Here is a 20,353-nt window from a genome sequence, read left to right as displayed (position 1 = left end):
ACACCATCTACAATGTTAGCTGGCTACCCGGGATTAAATAAAATGTTATATGGATTTTTTTCTTGAAGAGAAAAGAAAATGTATTTTATAACATATAAACAGATCAGGAACTTGAGTGTGAATCAAAGGACTTTGCCTCACTTTCCTTCCTATAATTCAAGACATCCCAGAGCTTTCAAAGGAAATGTTTGTTTCAGCTGTCGTCTAGGTGGGTGGTATGAGGAGTTGTGTCTACCTGCCTCTGTTATGGGTGAAAAGGAAACTAGTAGTGTAGATTATTGCATCCATAGTTTTAACAGAGTAACTTGCTCATTCACTGTGATCATTCATAAAACTTCACTGCATATATTTCAGGTTGGATTTTATATTCTGTAAATCAGGCGGGCCAGAATATATTACTGCAAGTGCTTTTGGTTTTGATCTTTCTCGGAGTTTAAGTATTAGTTCACATTTGTAAAATTTGTTGCCAAAGTTTTGAAGATATTTTTCATGAAACTGTTAATCCTCTAATGATATATCGTGAAGAAAACCCTTCTAAGAAAAGGAAGACACTTGATTGACTTGCACTTATTAGGACATAAGGATAGAAAAAAGGTAGAGTCATATGCCAAGCCATTTTCAGTGCCAGTATATAAAAGCTTGACCTTGTCATTCTTAATATACAGCACCATTGAAATGCAGACTATTTTAAAATACTTTGCAACAATATAAGTCAATTGTTCTCTAATCAGCTCAGCAAATTACTCACCTTCTTGGAGTTAAAATCCAGACCAACTGTGAGTGAGTACAATTCTAGGGAAGTTAGTGGAGCTGTACTTACACCGGGTCTGAATTTGATGTGGTAATGTTTTCTTATAACGCCTTTTTAAATCCAAAAAGATGCCAACATACTTTATAAATTAATGCTGTAACAAATCTTTGCCAACCCATTGTCAAAATTATCAAATGTTGGATACCAGAGTCACTTGGAATGTCACATCAATAGCAGACGTAGGATCATAGTAGGATCCTCCTAATATGAAAGCACAGAACTCCATCTCTTGAACTAAAGAAGTAGTTCCATGAATTGCTAGCTATATAGGGCCTATGACACACAGCTGAGCTGTCTGATTCCATCCTATTAACTAATTACTGACGAAGTACCTACCGCGCCACTGATTGGACTCGGCAGGCAAACACTTCAGAGCACACTGGATGCAACGTTTGAAGTACACTATGAGGAGGAGGCTCATCAGCTGTTATCATGGGTCTCACTGTTATGTGGTGAGATGACGTTGAACCATATTGTGGTGATGGGACACAGCAGAGAAGAAATATATTTGGAATCTGTTTCTGTCCCCAGGCAGGTCCACAGCCAGTCACATGTTTGTATACAAACGTACCTTTGTATGGGTTATGGAGGTGGGTAGGGGCATATATACTTGGTGCTTCCTACCCACGTTCTTATTCAGACTTGACCAGGTTGGAGAATTTATGGGGTTGGAATACAAAATGGGGAAGGGGTAGAAGGTCTGATACTATATTTATCACTCAGAGGATTTTAAGGCACTTCAAAAGATAGATGGGAGTTTGTATAAAATCTATTTCCTATTGTTCATCAGTCTGTTCTCCAAGAAAGTAGAAGTGGCTGCTGGTGATGTGACTGGTATATTTTGTCCAGGGATTTAGTGGGGGTGATTGTTGATTTATTTGTTAGTTTTCAAGCTGGACAGCCTCCCTAAAAAGCAGATCTCATACCTGAGAGAGAGTTTTGAGGAGAGGCGAAGTGAATAAGCCGGTTGATAGCCAAGAGTGAAAGCTTAAGTTCATGGCTGGCACTTTTAACGTCTTCAGTAAATGAAGATGATCAAAGGGCAATGGGTAGGGACTCAGTGACTAATGCACACAATTATGGGACTAATGAATAACTCTGACTGTCCCTCTTGCAAGTTTAAACTCTGGTTGTATGTTCTTAGCCAGTGCTGTCATAGTTGGATTTTGCAGAAATAGTCTGATCCATGCATATAATTTAAGACCCAAACTAAGAGCTTCTAGGGTTGCAAATATATATTAAAACAAACAAACAAAACCCCACCACCCTTGAAACAGTCAAATGTCTTCTCCGAGTTGAGGTTTAGAGGGCCCAATTACTTAATCATGTGCCTAACATTCAGAATGTGAGTAGTTCCACTGAGGTCACATGCTTCAAGCTAGGCACATGCTTAAGTGTCTTGTTAATGAGGCTAAAGTGAGTGGTTCAGTCTTGTGGTATTGTAGGAAGTAAATAATGCTTAACAATTTCCTACAACTACTGTTGGCTTCTCAATAAAATATAAAGCCAGACTGATCAGTCTACTGGGAAACACTTTAGCAAGGACTTAACTGTTGACATTAAGGAAGGAATTGAGGCAATGCGAGGTCCACAGTACTGGATTTTTATCATTTTGGTGGCAGTACAATTTTCATTACTTTGGACATTCTGTATAAATAGAGAGTGAGAGTATTAGAAATTTCTCATAGAAACAAGGAATCTCTGTCAGAACCTGTAGCTTTACCATCATGGAAATGTTTAAAGAGCTTATCAGATTTAATTAAAATACTGTCATTCTCTAAACTTTGTGAAACATCTTTGATTAGTTTGGGAAATTTTAACTTCTGCTTTCAGGTGTTAAGGAAAAGAGGGTCAACTAAGCACCTAGCTAGATAGATGGACTTTTTGACATTAGAAAGACTGTTTTTTCCTGAGAAGAGTATGGCTGCTTTTTAAAAAAGGTCTTTCATTTATAAATGTGTCATTTAAAGAACCACAGGCAAAATAAACTTACTGGTACTCAGTTTATCCACCTCAGAAGGATGAAGACTAACTAAGAGCTTTAAGAGACATCAAGTAATTTTTATTTCCTATTGTTTGTTTTCACAGACATATTTGAAAAGAATTCATTTTCCCTGTAGATATTTCCCTTTTCCATTGATAGATTGATTGCATCAGCCCCTTCTCAGTTTTGACAGGCACAGCAACAACAATTTTAATATTGTAGTACAACATCATGCCCTATACTTATGTTCATTCTCCAGTTAACCTGCTACGGCAGAGCCAGTGGAAGGAGGATAAAGCATTGGGTCTTGGTAGAGTCTATTAAATTGGAGGCTAGTGATTTTTTTTCAACATACCATTGCAATGCAGTAGTAGATTAAATAAACAGGCAGCTGCTCCCCCCTGCATTCAGATATATTGAATCTGGAGAACTATTTCTATCTCCATTTGGAACCTACTTAGCTATTGTCTTGTTACACCAGTCAGAGTAGACTCCAGTTCAGTCTCTCATAACTGTGTTGGTGTCGCAGTGCTAACAGTAGTAAAGAGTAGTTGTATATAGGATTTTATACATACTCCAGATTTAGTGTATGTTCACTTCAAGTCAGCGGGAACAACTTGGAATTCATAAAAGGAGCAGATCTGTTGAGTGAGATGGTGCCATTTTTAAAAAGTCCATTTTTTGACACGAACTGCAATTGTGGGACTGATGAAAGATCTCTTTGCCTGTCTTTTCAATAGATGCTCACTGCTTCATGCCATTTTTCCCTCTCTGTTTCGCAGGATTAGCAGACATTTAAAGCACTCTGAAAGCACATCCATCATTTTGGTCACGATTGATCAAAGGGATTTATTAAAATCTAAGAACACTTTGAAAGGCGCTCTTGTCCAAACTCCAATCACAAGGACACATCTTAACAGAAAACATACAGTACATTATTGCCTGTGACTAAAGTTGTTCGCCTTGATTATATGGTGAAACTCTGCTGGAGAACGAAGAGAAGACCTCTTTTGTTTAGGACTTTTACTAGTTAAAGGGAACTGGATTTCCCTAATAATATGAAGCCTTTTAAGAATAGCTGTTTGTTTCCACTGCTCGCCATTATCCTGAGATGCGTCTGCTCCTCCTTCATCAGTGTCAACCTTGGGGTGAAAGTGATGAAGGGCCAGTCTGTCTTCCTGACAGAAGATGACCTGCAGTTTTCCATCCCCAGAGAGAAAGATGCTTGCAAAGTGGAAGTTGTGATTAATGAGCCAATAACACAGAGGGTTGGGAAACTAACTCCGCAGGTATGTGGGATCAGAATTTTACTGCACTGTTGTCTCTTTGGTAGTGTGTGTATGCGCGTGTGTCTTAAAGGACGTGAAATGCTTTTATTGTAAGGAACAGTCATCTGAAAGGGTGGGATAGTCATTAACAGGCATAGTAATACACTGCCTTTGTGAGTGAGATTTAATTTTTTATTAAAGATAGCTGGTAGGATGAGAATTATATCTCTAGTGCTGAAAACATTTTGTTCATGAATACAGTAACACCTGCACATGAAGGTGGAGGTGAGCAGTATCTGGTTTCCACTGTGATGAACTAAATCAGCAGCTCTTACAAAACTTTCTGTTAGGAGCCAGTGTGTAGTCTACCAGCTGCTTGTTTGTGTTTAGTGAGGGTAACCAGTGTCCCTAGGGAGATGCAGAGAAGGCTAAAACTCTTTACATTTTAGTCACACAGTCACTACATTGGGAGCAATTAAAAAGTAATCATCATGTACATTAAGCACATTGCATATAGTGTTACTTTTTCTGCTTCTCAATGACCAGATTACTAACAGATGGGAAATATATAAAAGGATTTTGTTTTCTCTTTTAATGTCTAATATGTAGCAACTTCATGTACCACTCTTCATCTAATCTTTCTGGTAAATTCCATCATCTGAATTTATTAGAAAGAAGCTATTGGTAGTAATAAGAATGGACAAACTGGCACTGATAAAAGATGAATAGATGGAAAACAAACCATAATCAAACCTTATTTCCCTCCAAGATTTGAGAAGGTAGGGTTAACTTTAATATATGCAGTCTAATATATGTATAATCTTCTCCTTGCTTCCTGGTTTTGCAAGCAGAAGTATCAAACTACCCAGAGTAAATCTCTTTCTTGAAGTATCTGTGGGCTGGATAACAATTTTTTCACACCAGAGTTGCTTATCTAAACTGCACCAAAACTGTGAAAGTTACATTTTGCCTCTAAGAGCCTGTGCATGCACAGACTGTAAGGGCAAGGGGAGAAGTCTGGAGCAGTGGTGCTGCGGTATTACTCCTGTACGTTGTGCTCCCACTACACTTGGGTGACTCAAAGGAGTTGTAGAACTGGTTTAACTGTTCAGGGAGGATTCACCTGTGTGGAAAAATCCCTATGTGGTTCAGAGACCTTAAATTAGCTTTTACATGCCCCTCCTTCTGGACCCTCTGATGCTGGGGGCATGTGTAGGAGAAAAGAGGGGAGTGGCCAGGAGTTCTCTATGCCCGAGTGAAACCCCCAGGGCTGGAGTGGCTCCTTGAGAAACAGGCAGGTGGCTGAAAGTTAGAGGAGACCTAAAGATGTTGTAACTTACTTTGGGGGCTGCCTGAGTCCATTGGCTCCAGGGAGTAAAGGGAACATAATGCAACCCTGAGCTGCATTCCTACCCTGAGCCATGCCAAGCACCAGATTGGAACCATGTCTCCAGGAGCACTGGGAACATGTATTCACCACAACCGTACTTCTTGGACACCTGGAAAACAGAGCCAGAAGCTGTCCTCTCACCCTCACCTCCTCCTCTTCCTTCAGTGGCCAGGGCCCTGCTCATAAGGCCTTCTGTTCTAGGGAGGTGGCAGGGGGCCCCCTGTTGTACCTTGGCTACTTGGAGGAGGCAACAAACAAAGCAAGGAGCCTGCCTCTCCAATCCCCCAGCATCCATAGGAGCTGGGAGGGCACCCTCTTGGACTGGTGAAGTGGCCCTCCTTATCAACAAGCAGCAGGGTGGCACTCTAGGATAGTAGCAGCACCAACAGGGCCTCCTGGGTCTAGTCTGGTGTGAAGGGGCCTGCCCTGCTTTGCTGTTGGGTTTGGAGCCACATAGCTTAATCCTTGACTCTAGTCTCTGTTGCTCTTCCTTTTGCTGGAGCCTGTCTGCAAACTCAGGCAGATGTCACTGCAACACTTCCACTCAGCTCATGTTTTCAATCTATTATTTGCAACCATTAGGGCTAGAAATTTTTTTTTAAATGAAAGCTTTTAATCTAATCACATGACTTTGGGAGGCAGAGTCCTATGCACTGGCCTCAAGTGTTAACCTAACCTGAATAAAGGTATTAAGCTAGCCCATGGCTGGTGCTGAGCATGCCCTGTCAACCAGGAAATGCTGCAGTCAGAAACTCTCTCTAGTCTGATATGGTTTATTGTGATTAAAGTGAATAATGTGCTAGGAATGTGTGACAATTTAATTATAAATTGTAATTGAAAAGCACTTGAAGTGGAAAAAATAAAGCTAGACAGTAATTAGGAAAAGATTTAGCTCTCCTTTGTTTTACTTAGGAAATTTATAGACAATTACAGTTGCCTGTTTGTATAAAAGGAAAACATATTAGGAAACATAAAACAGATGTTTCTTTTAGCAAAGCAGATTGTGCCTTTATTTTATAATCACTATCTATCAATGGTAGGAGGATTGTATAGAAAGGTCCTTCATTTTTTTTTTAAATCTCTCTTGTTATCAGTTAAGAACAAGAACTAATGATGTCTTGTAAAAATGTTTATTCATAAGTTAAACCTTATCCTCTGGTGGATCACACAGCCTAAAACCAGAGATGCATGATGAAAACTGCGTTCTCAGACTCTGAGGTCAGATGCTCAACCTGTGTTGATCAGTGTAATGCCATGGATTTTGAAGGAGCTACATTGATTTACATCAGCTGAGAAGTTTATCACAGTTTCAGCTCAAATGCATTATGCTCACAACATGTTTAACTCACACTTTATATGGTTTGGGGGTCTTTGAGAACAGGTAGCTCCTACACAATGGGTATCTTCGAAAGGTTGGCTATGGAGGGGAGAATTTGAACTGTGGAGAGCTAGCATGCAGGATGGGTTTTTTTTAAATTATACACTGTGCAAATTTGTTGTTTAGGCAAACGGTCCTAACTTCAGCTGATTTGAGAACTTCAATTAACACTTTCTAGTCTACTAATTAAAATAGTATTTAAATATCATTCCACTCAATAATAGAGAACATGTATTTCACAACACTTTGATTAATGTTAATATGTTAACCAAAGTCATCACTGAAAAGGAAAGAGAAAGGCAGTTAAGGCTAATAAAGTTGTTCACTGTTATGTTATGTACAGAAAAATCACAAGCCACCCTTTTAGGAGCTGCTTAGTTTTTCTTAGACATAGAAGAGAGATTCAAAAGAACAAGAGATTCAAACAGTAGCGTAGGCAGCACATTTCGCACAAGCTGCTTCCACAGAAGTAAAAGGTAGAACATTTGTTGCAACAATGAATCTTGTTTGATTATTTCCAGGATACTGTAGCCAGTTAAATTTATCTTAACCTAAATGTATCTTCTTGGAGAACAAATTAACCCTTTAGTTACTGGACTAAAATATTATTCTCTGCTGTGCCTTGTCTATGAAAATTGAAGTCAGGGGATATATTTGAAGATCCCCAGAAACAAATGACAGTTACCATCTGGCTTCAAGTCAACAAGAACAACATGCAACAGAAATTCACATTATATTTTTAAATGTTGATAACCCTGTTGCAATGTAAATACTTTCATAATATAAAATAATGTAAATTCTAGTTTTGTGGAATTTACTGAAAGAAACCAAGGCAGTATTTTCATCCAGCATTAGTTAATGACTAGTCTATTATTAAAGGGTTGACCTATTGCTGAGTGCCGAAGAGCTGCTGCTTTTGATTATGGAAGGCCCAATACTTTTAGGGGAAAGTTGCCTCCTGTGATAGATACACTGGTGACATGCATCTTTGTCTTCACATCAGTTATTAATTCAGCAAAGCATTTGAGTATGTGCACGAATCCATCATTATTCTGCAAACCATTCAAGCACGTCCCGTCAATGGAATTTAAGTGCGTGCTGCTCTGACTGAAACTAACATGTAGTTATTCTTTTTAAAATTGTAGAATACTGGTAGCCTCTTGGTGCCCAGTATTGCTTTGCTTCTTTTGCTAACTCTGTACCACAGTTCAGGGCAACTGCACCTGCATTTCCTCTAGTAGTCCAGCCAGGGCACCTGCTTTCAGGCTTCCAGCTCCCCAGCCATTGCCTTTCTGGGTGGAGACACGTGTCTGTCCTTTCTGACTGGCGTATTTCCAGGCTGCATAGTTCCCTGCCTTCACTGTGTATTTCCCAGCACAGATAGGATGCCCAAGGACACCTGCTTGCTTTTCCTTCAGAAATGGTTAACAGATGTAATTGCTACAGTTATAAAGAACCACACAGTATTTCCTATGCAAGCCTACTTCATTCTTAAGCTAATATATACAAGAAACATTCTGATAACATATTTGTTGACATTACTAAAAAATTACAGAGAGCTTAGCAGAATTAACCCCAGAATTAACCCTAACACAGATTCTGGCAGGAGGAGTCCTCCAACCTTCCACTCAAGGGGAGTTCTTGGGATTACCAGTTTATCACAGTTTCAGCTCAAATGCATTATGCTCACAACATGTTTAACTCACACTTTATATGGTTTGGGGGTCTTTGAGAACAGGTAGCTCCTACACAATGGGTATCTTCGAAAGGTTGGCTATGGAGGGGAGAATTTGCATTCCTCTCACCCCAAGATATTTCCTAGGAAATCCACTACACACTTATTATTCCAAAAAAAAACCCCTGGATGTTCCTAATACCTTCCAGAGATTGCATTAATCTTGTCTTTCTGATAAAGTTCCATACAATCTCATAATGATGCATAAACCTTTGCATTTCTAATACAATGACCTGCAAAGATGGTCAACTTAATTCAGTGAAGTTCAATTTTTATTCAGTGAAGTTGGTTCAGGATGTGGATACTCTGTCACACACTGAACAACCAAAGGCTGACTCCTGTTTTGTAGAAACAAAATACAGATTAAAAAGTGTGCTTTTGTTCTAAGAACACTTCTCTGACAATCAGAGAACAGAAGAAGGAAATGCTGACATTCTTGGCAGCACTTCCTTATCTATTCTTTCCATCTCAATAGGTATTTGACTGTCATTTCCTTCCTAATGAAATCAAGTATACTCACAATGGCTGTCCAATTTTAGATGAAGACCTGGTCATGCTTAGGCTGTACAGGTAAGCAGCATCGAAGCATTATGCATTATTATCACTAGTAAAAATAACTGTTTTTCATGAAGAAAAAGCAGTCCATTTTTCAGGCAAATAAAAATTCTTCCATTTATATCTGCAGTAACTACTTATGTTAAGGCATCATTAACCAATAACTCATGCTGTGATCTATTTATACTATTATCTGTCAAAATATATATGAGAAAGACTCTGATAATATATTTGTTGACATTACTAAACATTGGTTTATTTGTATACTACAGAAACTGACTGGTTCTTCCTTTTACTGTTAATACTGACAACAGCACTTACAAAGTGTATCACATTCTCAAAATGCTGCACAGACATTAAGGGTCAGATTCTGCTACCTTTACTCCCACTGAGCAGTGCTTTCCTCCACAAGAAATCCCTTTGACCTCAATGGGATTTCTTGTGGAGTAAGGTATTATTCAACGTAAGCGAGGAAATGACAATCAGGCCATAAATAATTCTCATGATCCATCTTTAGATATCATTTTCCTGGATGGGAAACAAAACGTATTGTCTTGAGAGTTTATGCCCACTAGATTCTGCTGTATGAGGGCCTGAAATAATCTCTGGTATAAATTAGAGCAGCTCCTTTGTGCTTTAACTGCACAGAATCCCCATGATGCCATTCACAACAGATCTATCCCTGTTCTTTCCACTGGGGCTTTAAATAATTTGTTCTCCTTTTTTTTTCTTTTTTTAAAGGAATATATCAAACTTGCCTGCTGCCACTCTACCACATTCTGTCTATTTATGGCACTTAGGTTCTCGGATATGATGATAATTGGGGCAACATAAGTTTTTAATATATTTATCCTCACAACATCACAATGAGATAGTACAATACTATTAACCCCATTTGACAAATGGAGAACTGAGGCAGAGAGGCTAAGTAACTTTCCAAAGGTCACACAGGAAGTCTGCAGCACAACAGAACCTTCCAAGACCCTAGTCCCCTAATCATTGGACAATCCTTCTTATCCATGCCCCAAAGGAATGGCGTATAAGAATTGGAGTGGATTAAAGTGCCAAGAATGGGGAGAATAGAATGTTTCCCTTGATGGAATCTGTAGCATGTCAGGGTTCAATATAGGTTCTGTATTTTACCACCTCTCTCTTTGCTTGTCACTTTCTCTTCCTTGGGTGAGCTCCACTGACGACCTCCTCCCATTCTTCCTGAGATTCCAGTCTTTTAGAGTCCTGTGTCCATTTTGATGTTAAAGGTGTGACATTGTTTATCACATCAGATGTGCAGGTCTAACTTCCATAACGTGATCAGTGTAATGTTAGATCACATGATCCATCTTAGAGGAAGACAGATCAATGAGATGATGATACAGGGTTTCTAACTGATCTCATTAGCATGTACAGAGGAGGTACAAGAAGGCACAGCCAGATGGCGAGAGCTACAAAGAAGATTTGTGGATCAGCAATAGCAAGGATGTGTGAAGAAACACAGTAGAAGCCAGTACTGGAAGAGGAAACTGAAATAGTGGTGTAGGAGTGGGGAAAAGAGAGAGAAATCAGGTCCATGAGATAAGTAGAACAAGTTCATGGGGAATTTTGAACTGGATCCTGAAATAAACAGGGAGTCAGTGGAGTCTGACAATGAGGGTAGTGTGATAACATTTTTTATACATGTGAAAAGGTAGGCTGCAATATTCTGCACCTTCTGGAGTCTGGAGAGCTAAGATTTGGAGATGCCTCAGAGAAGGGAGTCGAAATAATCAAGGTGAGAAGGCACTTATAAGTTTCAGCTGTGGTAAATCTGAAGAAGTGGCATACACTGGCAATGTCATGGAGATGGCATGTAAGTAGGTAGCATTCCTACCCTGTGTTTTCTAGCATAGTGCACATACAATGGCTAGGGTGCAAACTCACTCATGTATTTCTGGGAACACCTTTATAGCTCACCTACATGACAGCAGCCATAAAATTCGCTGAGCTTCGTTGTTCCCACTGTTGTTTCCTGAGACATTTTTGTCCTGGCCCTAAATTCTATATGTCTTATAAGACAATCAAATCCTTTATTATCCTGGATTCAAATAAATAAGAACAACCTGGGTTGGGATGAGTCCATGGAAATAGCTCTGCACCTCCAAGCCAGAGCCCTCAATACCACAGTGAATCAGGAGAAAAGTCCTGAAGCTCTATCAGGGTCATAAAACTTGACCACCTAGTTATGCGGTGACATGGAAATGTGCAGAAATGGGGAATTTCAGAGTTGAGGATAATGCTGAGTTCACAGGAAATGGAGGGAAGTTGGAATGACATATTACTAATTATTTTTTATCCTTGACAGATTTACAGAAACTGAAACATTCACAGAAACGTTCATCCTTCAAGTGCAATTACTTGAGCCAGATTGTAATATCATCAAAATGAGCACCAATGTGCTGGAGGTCCCTGAGTTTTATGGCCTGTCCAGGGAGATTGACAAGAATGTGCTCACTTTTGACTATGACAAGAAGACAAACCTGGAGTGCACCATCAGACTGGCCTCTTTAGAAACTCTTCTACCAGCCCATGGTCAACTTGTCACTGGAGAACCTCAGCAAGAAGATCCTCGTGGAGATCAACCTCATAGCCTCTTCCCTAGATCCAGTATGATATGCTTCAATTGCTTGTATTAACAACATTTACAAAGAGAGTAGACAGAATGCCTGCCACAATAGTTTCCTTCATATGCATTGCTAAGATCTGTTACTTAAAATGGATGTGGTGATGCAACTAAGAGTCAGAGAGAGCAGGAGGATATTAGGGATAAAATGGAAGTTAAGGGTGTTCAGTCCTCCAGGATTGGCTATGTCTTTGTCTGAAGATCTACAATAAAGCTTCTAGGCATTGGGCGTAGTATTGTTGGATTAATATCTGAGCCAGAATGAAAGGCTAACTTGACAAGAAACACAGCAAAGAAAATGAAGTTGGAGCTGGAAAATGTCAGTCAACCCAACACACTTGTTTAGGGACAGAGAGGAGGGAAAGGAGTCCCATGCTATGTCACATTGCCCTTTTTCGGCACTTTTAGCTGAGCTACATTGAGCTTTCCTGTACTGTTTATCATGTTTATTGTTTAAACAAATATTTTACTACAGCTTCTATTGGATTATAGAGCACAGAACAAGCCAAAAGTGCAGGAGTGGGAACTGTGTTCCAGAACTGAAGATGATTCAGAACACCAAAATGAGCTGTGAGGAATTTTTGCTGGTGGGAATTAGATATCAGCATCTTGACCCTCCTTCACCCGACATTGATTATATTCCTATCAGGATGGACCTCACAGACAGCAGAAGCAAAACTCTGCACAAGGTAGAGTTTTATACAGCTGTGTAGTTTCTGGTATTCTGTCATGTTCATGATTTTATTTGTGTGAGTAGACAACAGGCCAAATTAATGGCTGGGAGTGGGGGGGAGAGGGAAGGAATCGGATAGTGAGGAATAGAAAACATAATTATGTATGACATCACAATCATTATCAATAACTGAATTACTTTGCGTAATAACCTCATAGTGATACTCTGTGTAGTGGTTAAAGTACAGGAGTTAAGGTCAGGGCTTCTATTCTTAGCCCTGCTATTAGTGTGACCTTCCTGACCAATTCCCTTTAGACCAGTTTTTCAAAAGTAGACAGTAATTTTGGAAGACCAACTTAAGATACTGGAGAACTGATTTGCAGGGGCACTGAGACCCACAACTTCAGATGAAGTTGCTCAGCGCCTGTGAAAATCTGGCCATTGGAATCTCAAGTTGAGCAACCAAAACCAGAATCACCCCAAATTATAATTCGTCTTTAGCATCTTTGTGAGTCAGTGTCCCCATTTGTACACTGCAAATAATACCACTTACCTACATCACAGTAGGGTAGTGAGCATTAATTAATGTCAGCATAATCACTTTAAGATACTGTCATGAATCTGTCCTGGGCAGAGCATCCCTTTCCGGAGCTAGATGGGGAGCACAGGCGAGTGGCTCTAATTGCCCACACTCCTGCAGGAGTTGTGCGGCATGTCAGTTTAGAGGGGCCAGTGCTCAACCCTCCAGCCAAGGCCTTCTGGATGTTTCTTCCCCTTTCAGGATCGCAGGTGAAACAAACAAAACCATCCACAGTTAGCAAACAAAGTTAAATAAAAGCTGAAAGGAAAAGCAAGAAACCTGTAGGCAGCCTCAGTGAGGATATCGACCTCTCTCACTTCAGAGGGTCTTGGAAATATCATAGTCTTCCCCAGAGTCCACTGGGTCTCCAATATAAGTGTCAATCTCTTTCCACTTCTTATCCCAAGGGATCTGTGTCCTCCTTTCTGCAAGAGCAGAGGCACTATTGGCTGGCAGACCTCTCCCTGGGAACAGGGGAGCTCAACAGCCTGTTACCTTCCCAAGGTTCCCACCATCTGAGTGGAGTTTCCTTCCTTTTAACTCCTCCTCCAATCTTAGCATGATTTTCAGCTACAGGAGGTGGGGACAAAGTAGCTCCTTAATAGTTCATAGGTTCTCAGTGTGGAGGTCATGATTATCCTGCCCTTTCCATAAAATGGCAGGGGAAACCCAGCATAAAAAAGGTTGAAAACCAGTGGGTTAGTTCTTTAGGACTCAGTTCAACAAAGGAAATAAACACATGCTTAACCTTACGCATACAGTATGCTTAAATACCATTGGAGTACTCATAGATTCATAGACTCTAGGACTGGAAGGGACCTTGAGAGGTCATCGAGTCCAGTCCCCTGCCCTCATGGCAGGACCAAATATTGTCTAGACCATTCCTGATACACATTTATCTAACTCACTCTTAAATATCTCCAGAGATGGAGATTCCACAAGTTCCCTAGGCAATTTATTCCAGTGTTTAAGCGCCCTGACAGTTAGAAACTGTTTTCTAATGTCCAACCTAAATCTCCCTTGCTGCAGTTTAAGCCCATTGCTTCTTGTTCTATCATTAGAGGCTAAGGTGAACAAGTTTTCTCCCTCCTCCTGATGACACCCTTTTAGATACCTGAAAACTGCTATCATGTCCCCTCTCAGTCTTCTCTTTTCCAAACTAAACAAACCTTTCAGCCTTCCTTCGTAGGTCATGTTCTCAAGACCTTTAATCATTCTTGTTGCTCTTCTCTGGACCCTCTCCAATTTCTCCACATCTTTCTTGAAATGCGGTGCCCAGAACTGGACACAATACTCCAGTTGAGGCCTAACCAGCGCAGAGTAGAGCGGAAGAATGACTTCTCGTGTCTTGCTCACAACACACCTGTGAATGCATCCTAGAATCACGTTTGCTTTTTTTGCAACAGCATCACACTGTTGACTCATATTTAGCTTGTGGTCCACTATAACCCCTAGATCCATTTCTTATGTACTCTTCCTAGACAGTCTCTTCCCATTCTGTATGTGTGAAACTGATTGTTCCTTCCTAAGTGGAGCATTTTGCATTTGGTCTTTATTAAACTTCATCCGGTTTACCTCAGATCATTTCTCCAATTTGTCCAGATCATTTTGAATTTTGACCCTGTCCTCCAAAGCAGTTGCAATCCCTCCCAGTTTGGTATCATCTGCAAACTTAATAAGCGTACTTTCTATGCCAACATCTAAGTCGTTGATGAAGATATTGGACAGAGCCGGTCCCAAAACAGACCCCTGCGGAACCCCACTTGTTATACCTTTCCAGCAGGACTGGGAACCATTAATAACTACTTTCTGAGTACGGTTATCCAGCCAGTTATGCACCCACCTTATAGTAGCCCCATCTAAGTTGTATTTGCCTAGTTTATCGATAAGAATATAATGCGAGACCGTATCAAATGCCTTACTAAAGTTTAGATATACCACATCCACCGCTTCTCCCTTATCCACAAGGCTCGTTATCCTATCAAAGAAAGCTATCAGATTGGTTTGACACGATTTGTTCTTTACAAATCCATGCTGGCTATTCCCTGTCACCTTACCACCTTCCAAGTGTTTGCAGATGATTTCCTTAATTACTTGCTCCATTATCTTCCCTGGCACAGAAGTTAAACTAACTGGTCTGTAATTTCCTGGGTTGTTTTTATTTCCCTTTTTATAGATGGGCACTATATTTGCCCTTTTCCAGTCTTCCAGAATGTCTCCTGTTTCCCATGATTTTCCAAAGATGATAGCCGGAGGCTCAGATACCTCCTCTATTAGCTCCTTGAGTATTCTAGGATGCATTTCATCAGGCCCTGGTGACTTGCAGGCATCTAACTTTTCTAAGTGATTTTTAATTTGTTCTTTTTTTATTTTATCTTCTAAACCTACACCCTTCCCCTAAGCATTCACTATGTTAGGCATTCCTTCAGACTTCTCGGTGAAGACCGAAACAAAGAAGTCTGAGCATTTCTGCCATTTCCAAGTTTCCTGTTACTGTTTCTTCCTTCTCACTGAGCAGTGGGCCTCCCTGTCCTTGGTTTTCCTCTTGCTTCTAATGTATTGATAGTTCATATAAAATCTTGAACTATATTTTGCCCTGACTCTTTTTCCTTTCATAGACAGAGCATGCATGGCTCCCTGTCCGAATCAAAGGTGCTATTCCCAACCAAATCCCCAGAGCTGCCTTCATGGCTATGTTCATCCTGGAGGTGGATCAGTTTATTTTGAGCCCCATGACAACAACAACGGTGGATGCTGAAGACAGTGAAACACCCAAATCCCTGCTAGTGTTCAACATTACCAAGCCACCCCTACAAGGCTACATCACTCATCTGTTAGACCATACCAAGCCTATCACCTCCTTCACGTGGAAAGATCTCAGTGAGATGCTTATAGCATATCAGCCTCCAAACAACAGCCATACAGAAAGGAGGAATTATGAGGTAACAATGGGACATACAGAGCCTCTGATTTTTTTCCCCCTCTAGCATTCAGTAAGTTGTTAATAGATGTGTTCATTTGTAATAGGTATCTATGAGCAAAATGAATCTTTCTATTGATATGAAACATACCTCACTAAAATATGAGATATATTTTAATTACATTTTTCTTTGAAATCTGCTGCTATTACTGCTGGGACTCCCATGAAAGAGAATCCTGTGACCCTGGTGAGCTACCATAGACCCCCTAAAATATCCCCTCAGTCTACTGTAGAGCTCAACCTTGACTGACCAAAATGTTTCACTTAAGGGATCTTATCTCTCTACATCCCTGTCCATTATTTGTTGAGCACTGACTTCCTTTCACACATTTTCATACATTCTTACCTCTAGTTCTACAAGAGTCACATTCTCTGTATCTACTGAGGTCATTATTTACTGCATTCACCTCTGCAACCTAGCGGCAAATTCTTTATATAATATACAGACAATAGGCTTGATTCCAATCTCACTGACGTGTTTTACATCTGTTAACTTCACCGACTTCATTGGAGTTACTCAAGTTTCTTGCTGGTGTAAGTGAGATCAGAATCAAGCCCTATGTATATTTTATTATTTCTTTTGAATCTAAATGGTACGGTCTGCTGAGTATACTGCCCAGCTGTACTTCATTATGAGGTGTGTCACTAATTCTGACCCATCCGTTTACCTCAATCTAACACAAATCAGCTGTTCTTTTGCTGTTTACTACCTATTTAGGCCAGGTCTACACTACACATTTATATCGGTATAACTATATTGCTTGGGGGTGTAAAAATCCACAACCCTGAGCAACCCAGTTGTACTGACCTAACCCCTGGAATAGACAGTGCTCTGTTGATGGGAGGGCTTCTCCTTTGACTCAGCTACCGCCTCTCGCTGAGGTCAATTAACTGTGCTCATGGGAGAAGCTCTTTCTTCGGTGTAGTAACGTCTTCACTGAAGTGCTACAGAGGTTCAGCTGCACCACTGCTGCTTTTAAAATGTTGACCTGCCCTCAATCTGTTGACATCAGAAACGCCAAGTTGTGAGACTAAGATTACAGAAATATTTTACATCCTAAAGAAATGAATTGCACATCTTTTCCAACGCTGCCCATAACCGTGTTTAGCTGTGTTCCTCACGTCAGGTCTGTGCCATTGGGTTTTACTTATTTTTGCATGAAGTCTTCCGTGATATTTTATTCTTGATATAAATATTTTGCAGCATTAAGTGTTACAGCATTTAATAATAGTACACTGTGGAAAGGAGAAAGAAGAGGTGAGGTAGGACAGAAATTATGTATTTTCAAAAGCAGTTTGATGAGAGAGAGTCCAGGGAGAGATCCAGGTAGATGGTTGCAGGTGGTAGGAGATGCGGAAAGGGGCTCATTCTAACAGTGGCAAGATATACGAAGAGACAGGAAGTCAGAGGCAAGGCAAATGGATGAAGAAGGAATAGGCAGAGAAATAGAGTGACAAGGTCTATGCAGTAAAATATTGTGGTGCCTGAGTCTGATCCAGTAGACTGACAGGGCATGTCTATTTTAGTTCAGCAGGGTCTTGGGACTCTCACAGCAATTCAAGCAATAATAGCAGCTGTCTGAGGAAACTATAAGAAAAAATCTGCCTGATGGGCTCACCCTCAAGAATCCCTGGGAAGTGTTTATGTTTTAAAAAACATATTTTTAGGTTTTGTACAACTTGTACTTAATTTTCTTCACATTTTTATTTACCATATTGAATCTGATAAACTTAAAAAGGAGAAGCTGAGCAAGGAAATGTACCCCAAAGCTTTTTATTGTTGCAAAATCTCTGTGTGAGTATAGTCCACCCTAGTGAAAATTAAAATGTGTATCTTTCCTGTTCATTTAATCTTATTTTCCCGACATTAACTGTAAAGATTGCAACACAGGAAAACAGAGCTATAAGGTGGTACAGAACACTAGGGATTCTAATAACATACGGAACTACTTTAGATTTGTTCGTTTGGTTGTCATATTATCCAAATCCCTTGAAGTTTAGAAAGCCTAATATTTCAGTTATCTGCATGCTGCATATACTTTGTATCAACGAAGATATTTCAATCTGTTTTTTCAACAAAGGTATGTCTTTTTATGTAACAGGTGGAGTTAGAGGTTCATGACTTCTACTTTGAAAGGAGTTCACCAATCACTGTGCATATCTCCATCAGAACAACAGATACAAATGCTCCTCGGGTTTCATGGAATACAGGTGAGATTGAATTTCACTGAGTGAATTCTGCTACTAAATGTATGTTGATGCAGAAATGGGTTGAAGGTACAAAGTTCAGGTATGGATCCACAGTCTGACCAGCTAAAAGTTTGGGGGTGCGGGTGTGTTTGTATTTGTTTGTTTCTTTCTCCTTCTCTGTTTTGGTATGACCCAGTCATAGAAGCCAGAACAAATGTCAGAATGAAGCAGAATGAAAATGCAGAGTAACAGAAGCAGGAAATAGGGGTATGAGAAAATGAAAATATTCTGTACCTTAATAAAAAACAGTAATGACATTTTACTTTCTGTCACTCTTTAAAAAAATACCTTGCTTCCAGGGGCGGCTCCAGGCCCCAGCACGCCAAGTGCATGCTTGGGGTGGCAAGCCGTGGGGGGCGCTCTGCCGGCGCCGCGAGGGTGGCAGGCAGGCTGCCCTCGGCAGCTTGCCTGCGGAGGGTCCGCTGGTCCCACGGCTTCAGAGGACCTCCCGCAGGTACGCCAAAGCCACGGGACTAGCGGACCCTCCACAGGCAAGCCACCGAAGGCAGCCTGCCTGCCGTGCTTGGGGCGGCAAAATTCCTAGAACCGCCCCTGCTTGCTTCCTATTTTGTTTCCCATATAATTCCCTCTGCTCTTTGTATATTAATCTGCACAACCTATGCTCTCCTGCTGTTTAAAGGTCAATTCTAAAGAAGTTACAGACTTGTTGTAGAAATCACTTGGAAAAATGCTATGATCTGTGTTATGCAGTAAGTCAAACTAGATGATCATAATGGCCCCTTTTTACCTTAAAATCTATGAGTGTGGGTTTAGCTAACCCAGGAGATACACCTCTACCCCTATATAATGTTGTCCTCAGGAGACAAAAAATCTCATCACGTTATAGGTGAGACCACATTATATCAAACTTGCTTTAGCCCCACCCATTCCTTGTTCCCTGACCGCCCCCTTCAGAGACACCCAACCCCCCTGTCCCCTGACTGCTCTGTCCCCTATGCACCCCCACCCCCACCCCCTGATAGGCACTCACCGGCAGTGGCAGGAAGTGGAGCAGCCCAGCCCCAGCTCGCTCCACTCCACCAGCTCCCAGCCATGGTGCTCCACTTCCTGCCGCAGGTGAGTGCAGGACCTTTCCCCAGCGACATGGCTGGGGCCGAGGCAAGGAAAGTGGAGCACGCTGGGGCCATGTCACTCTGCTTCCCCCCGCAGGTGAGTGCGGGGAGATTGGGGAAAGGACACCCTCCCATACTCACCTACAGTGGGAAGCGGAGCGCTGTGGCTGGGAGCTGGCAGAGTGGGGTGTGCTGGGGCCAGGCTGCTCTGCTTCTGCCACTGCTGGTGAGTGCAGGGTGATCCCTTCCCTCAAGCCCCCACCCCCCCCCGGGCGACAAGGTGGGGCTGGGATGAGGGAAGCAGAGCGGGCTGCTCTCAGCCCCCCACTAATCCCCATGGCCACTCTGGAACTGCGGGGCCCCCAAAAGTGCCCTTCCACAGCTCCTGCCCCCCAGACCCTGGGGGGGGGTAGCCATGACCGCCCTCAAGACCTTCTGCCCCTTACTGAACCCCTTGACCCCAGCCTGGCCCAGCACCCTTAACACACTGCTCAGAGCAGCATGTCAGAGCTTTACCGCCTTGTATGCGAACTGCCTTATTTGGGGGGATGATCTGTGTCTTAAATCAGGCCAATGGATTCTGTTGGAGAGGGAGTTAAAAGTAGTGTCAGAGAGTTCTGTGACTTTTCTAGCCTTATCTGCTGTTTTGACAATATTAATATATTAATTTATGTTAATATTTATAAATATGCATTAGTTGCAATATTTATGCTACTGTTATAGTACATTTATGCTACTGTTAAGAACATAATCTGAAAACACATCATGGACCAAATTTACATCAGTGCTATTCCTTTGAAATCAAGCAGTGAGTATGATCTCTGAGATAGACTGCATCAGTGGCCCACCCATCTATAACACCGAAGATGACCGTAGCAGCAGTGCTGTCACGATAGAAGAGCGTATTGAGAAGAACAGTCCTCAGCCTACCCTTAGACAAAAGTGTCCACGTATCTAACCCAATCTGAAACATATGCTTAAGTAAAAAGTTGGGCCATGCACTGTGCCTTGAAGGTCAAC

At 41.3% G+C, this 20,353-nt stretch overlaps 1 protein-coding gene across 5 annotated transcripts in view; it reads left to right on the top strand.

The window, feature by feature from the left end:
- FREM1 (FRAS1 related extracellular matrix 1) overlaps nt 1-20,353 on the top strand; it is a 102,210-nt gene that overhangs the window by 11,744 nt on the left and 70,113 nt on the right. For all 5 annotated transcript variants that reach the window (XM_030567431.1, XM_030567432.1, XM_030567433.1 and 2 more), the window contains exons 2-7: nt 3,578-4,084; nt 9,042-9,136; nt 11,460-11,761; nt 12,270-12,466; nt 15,649-15,972; nt 18,113-18,221. In XM_030567431.1, the coding sequence (XP_030423291.1) occupies nt 3,854-4,084; nt 9,042-9,136; nt 11,460-11,761; nt 12,270-12,466; nt 15,649-15,972; nt 18,113-18,221 (1,258 nt within the window). In that variant the 5' untranslated portion in view covers nt 3,578-3,853. The remainder of the gene's footprint in view (nt 1-3,577; nt 4,085-9,041; nt 9,137-11,459; nt 11,762-12,269; nt 12,467-15,648; nt 15,973-18,112; nt 18,222-20,353) is intronic.

Source organism: Gopherus evgoodei, chromosome 6 (assembly GCF_007399415.2).
Source record: "Gopherus evgoodei ecotype Sinaloan lineage chromosome 6, rGopEvg1_v1.p, whole genome shotgun sequence".
In the NCBI taxonomy this organism is placed as follows: Eukaryota; Metazoa; Chordata; order Testudines; family Testudinidae; genus Gopherus; species Gopherus evgoodei.
Note: the sequence above shows the minus strand (reverse complement) of the source record. Positions and strands in the feature narration are given on the sequence as shown.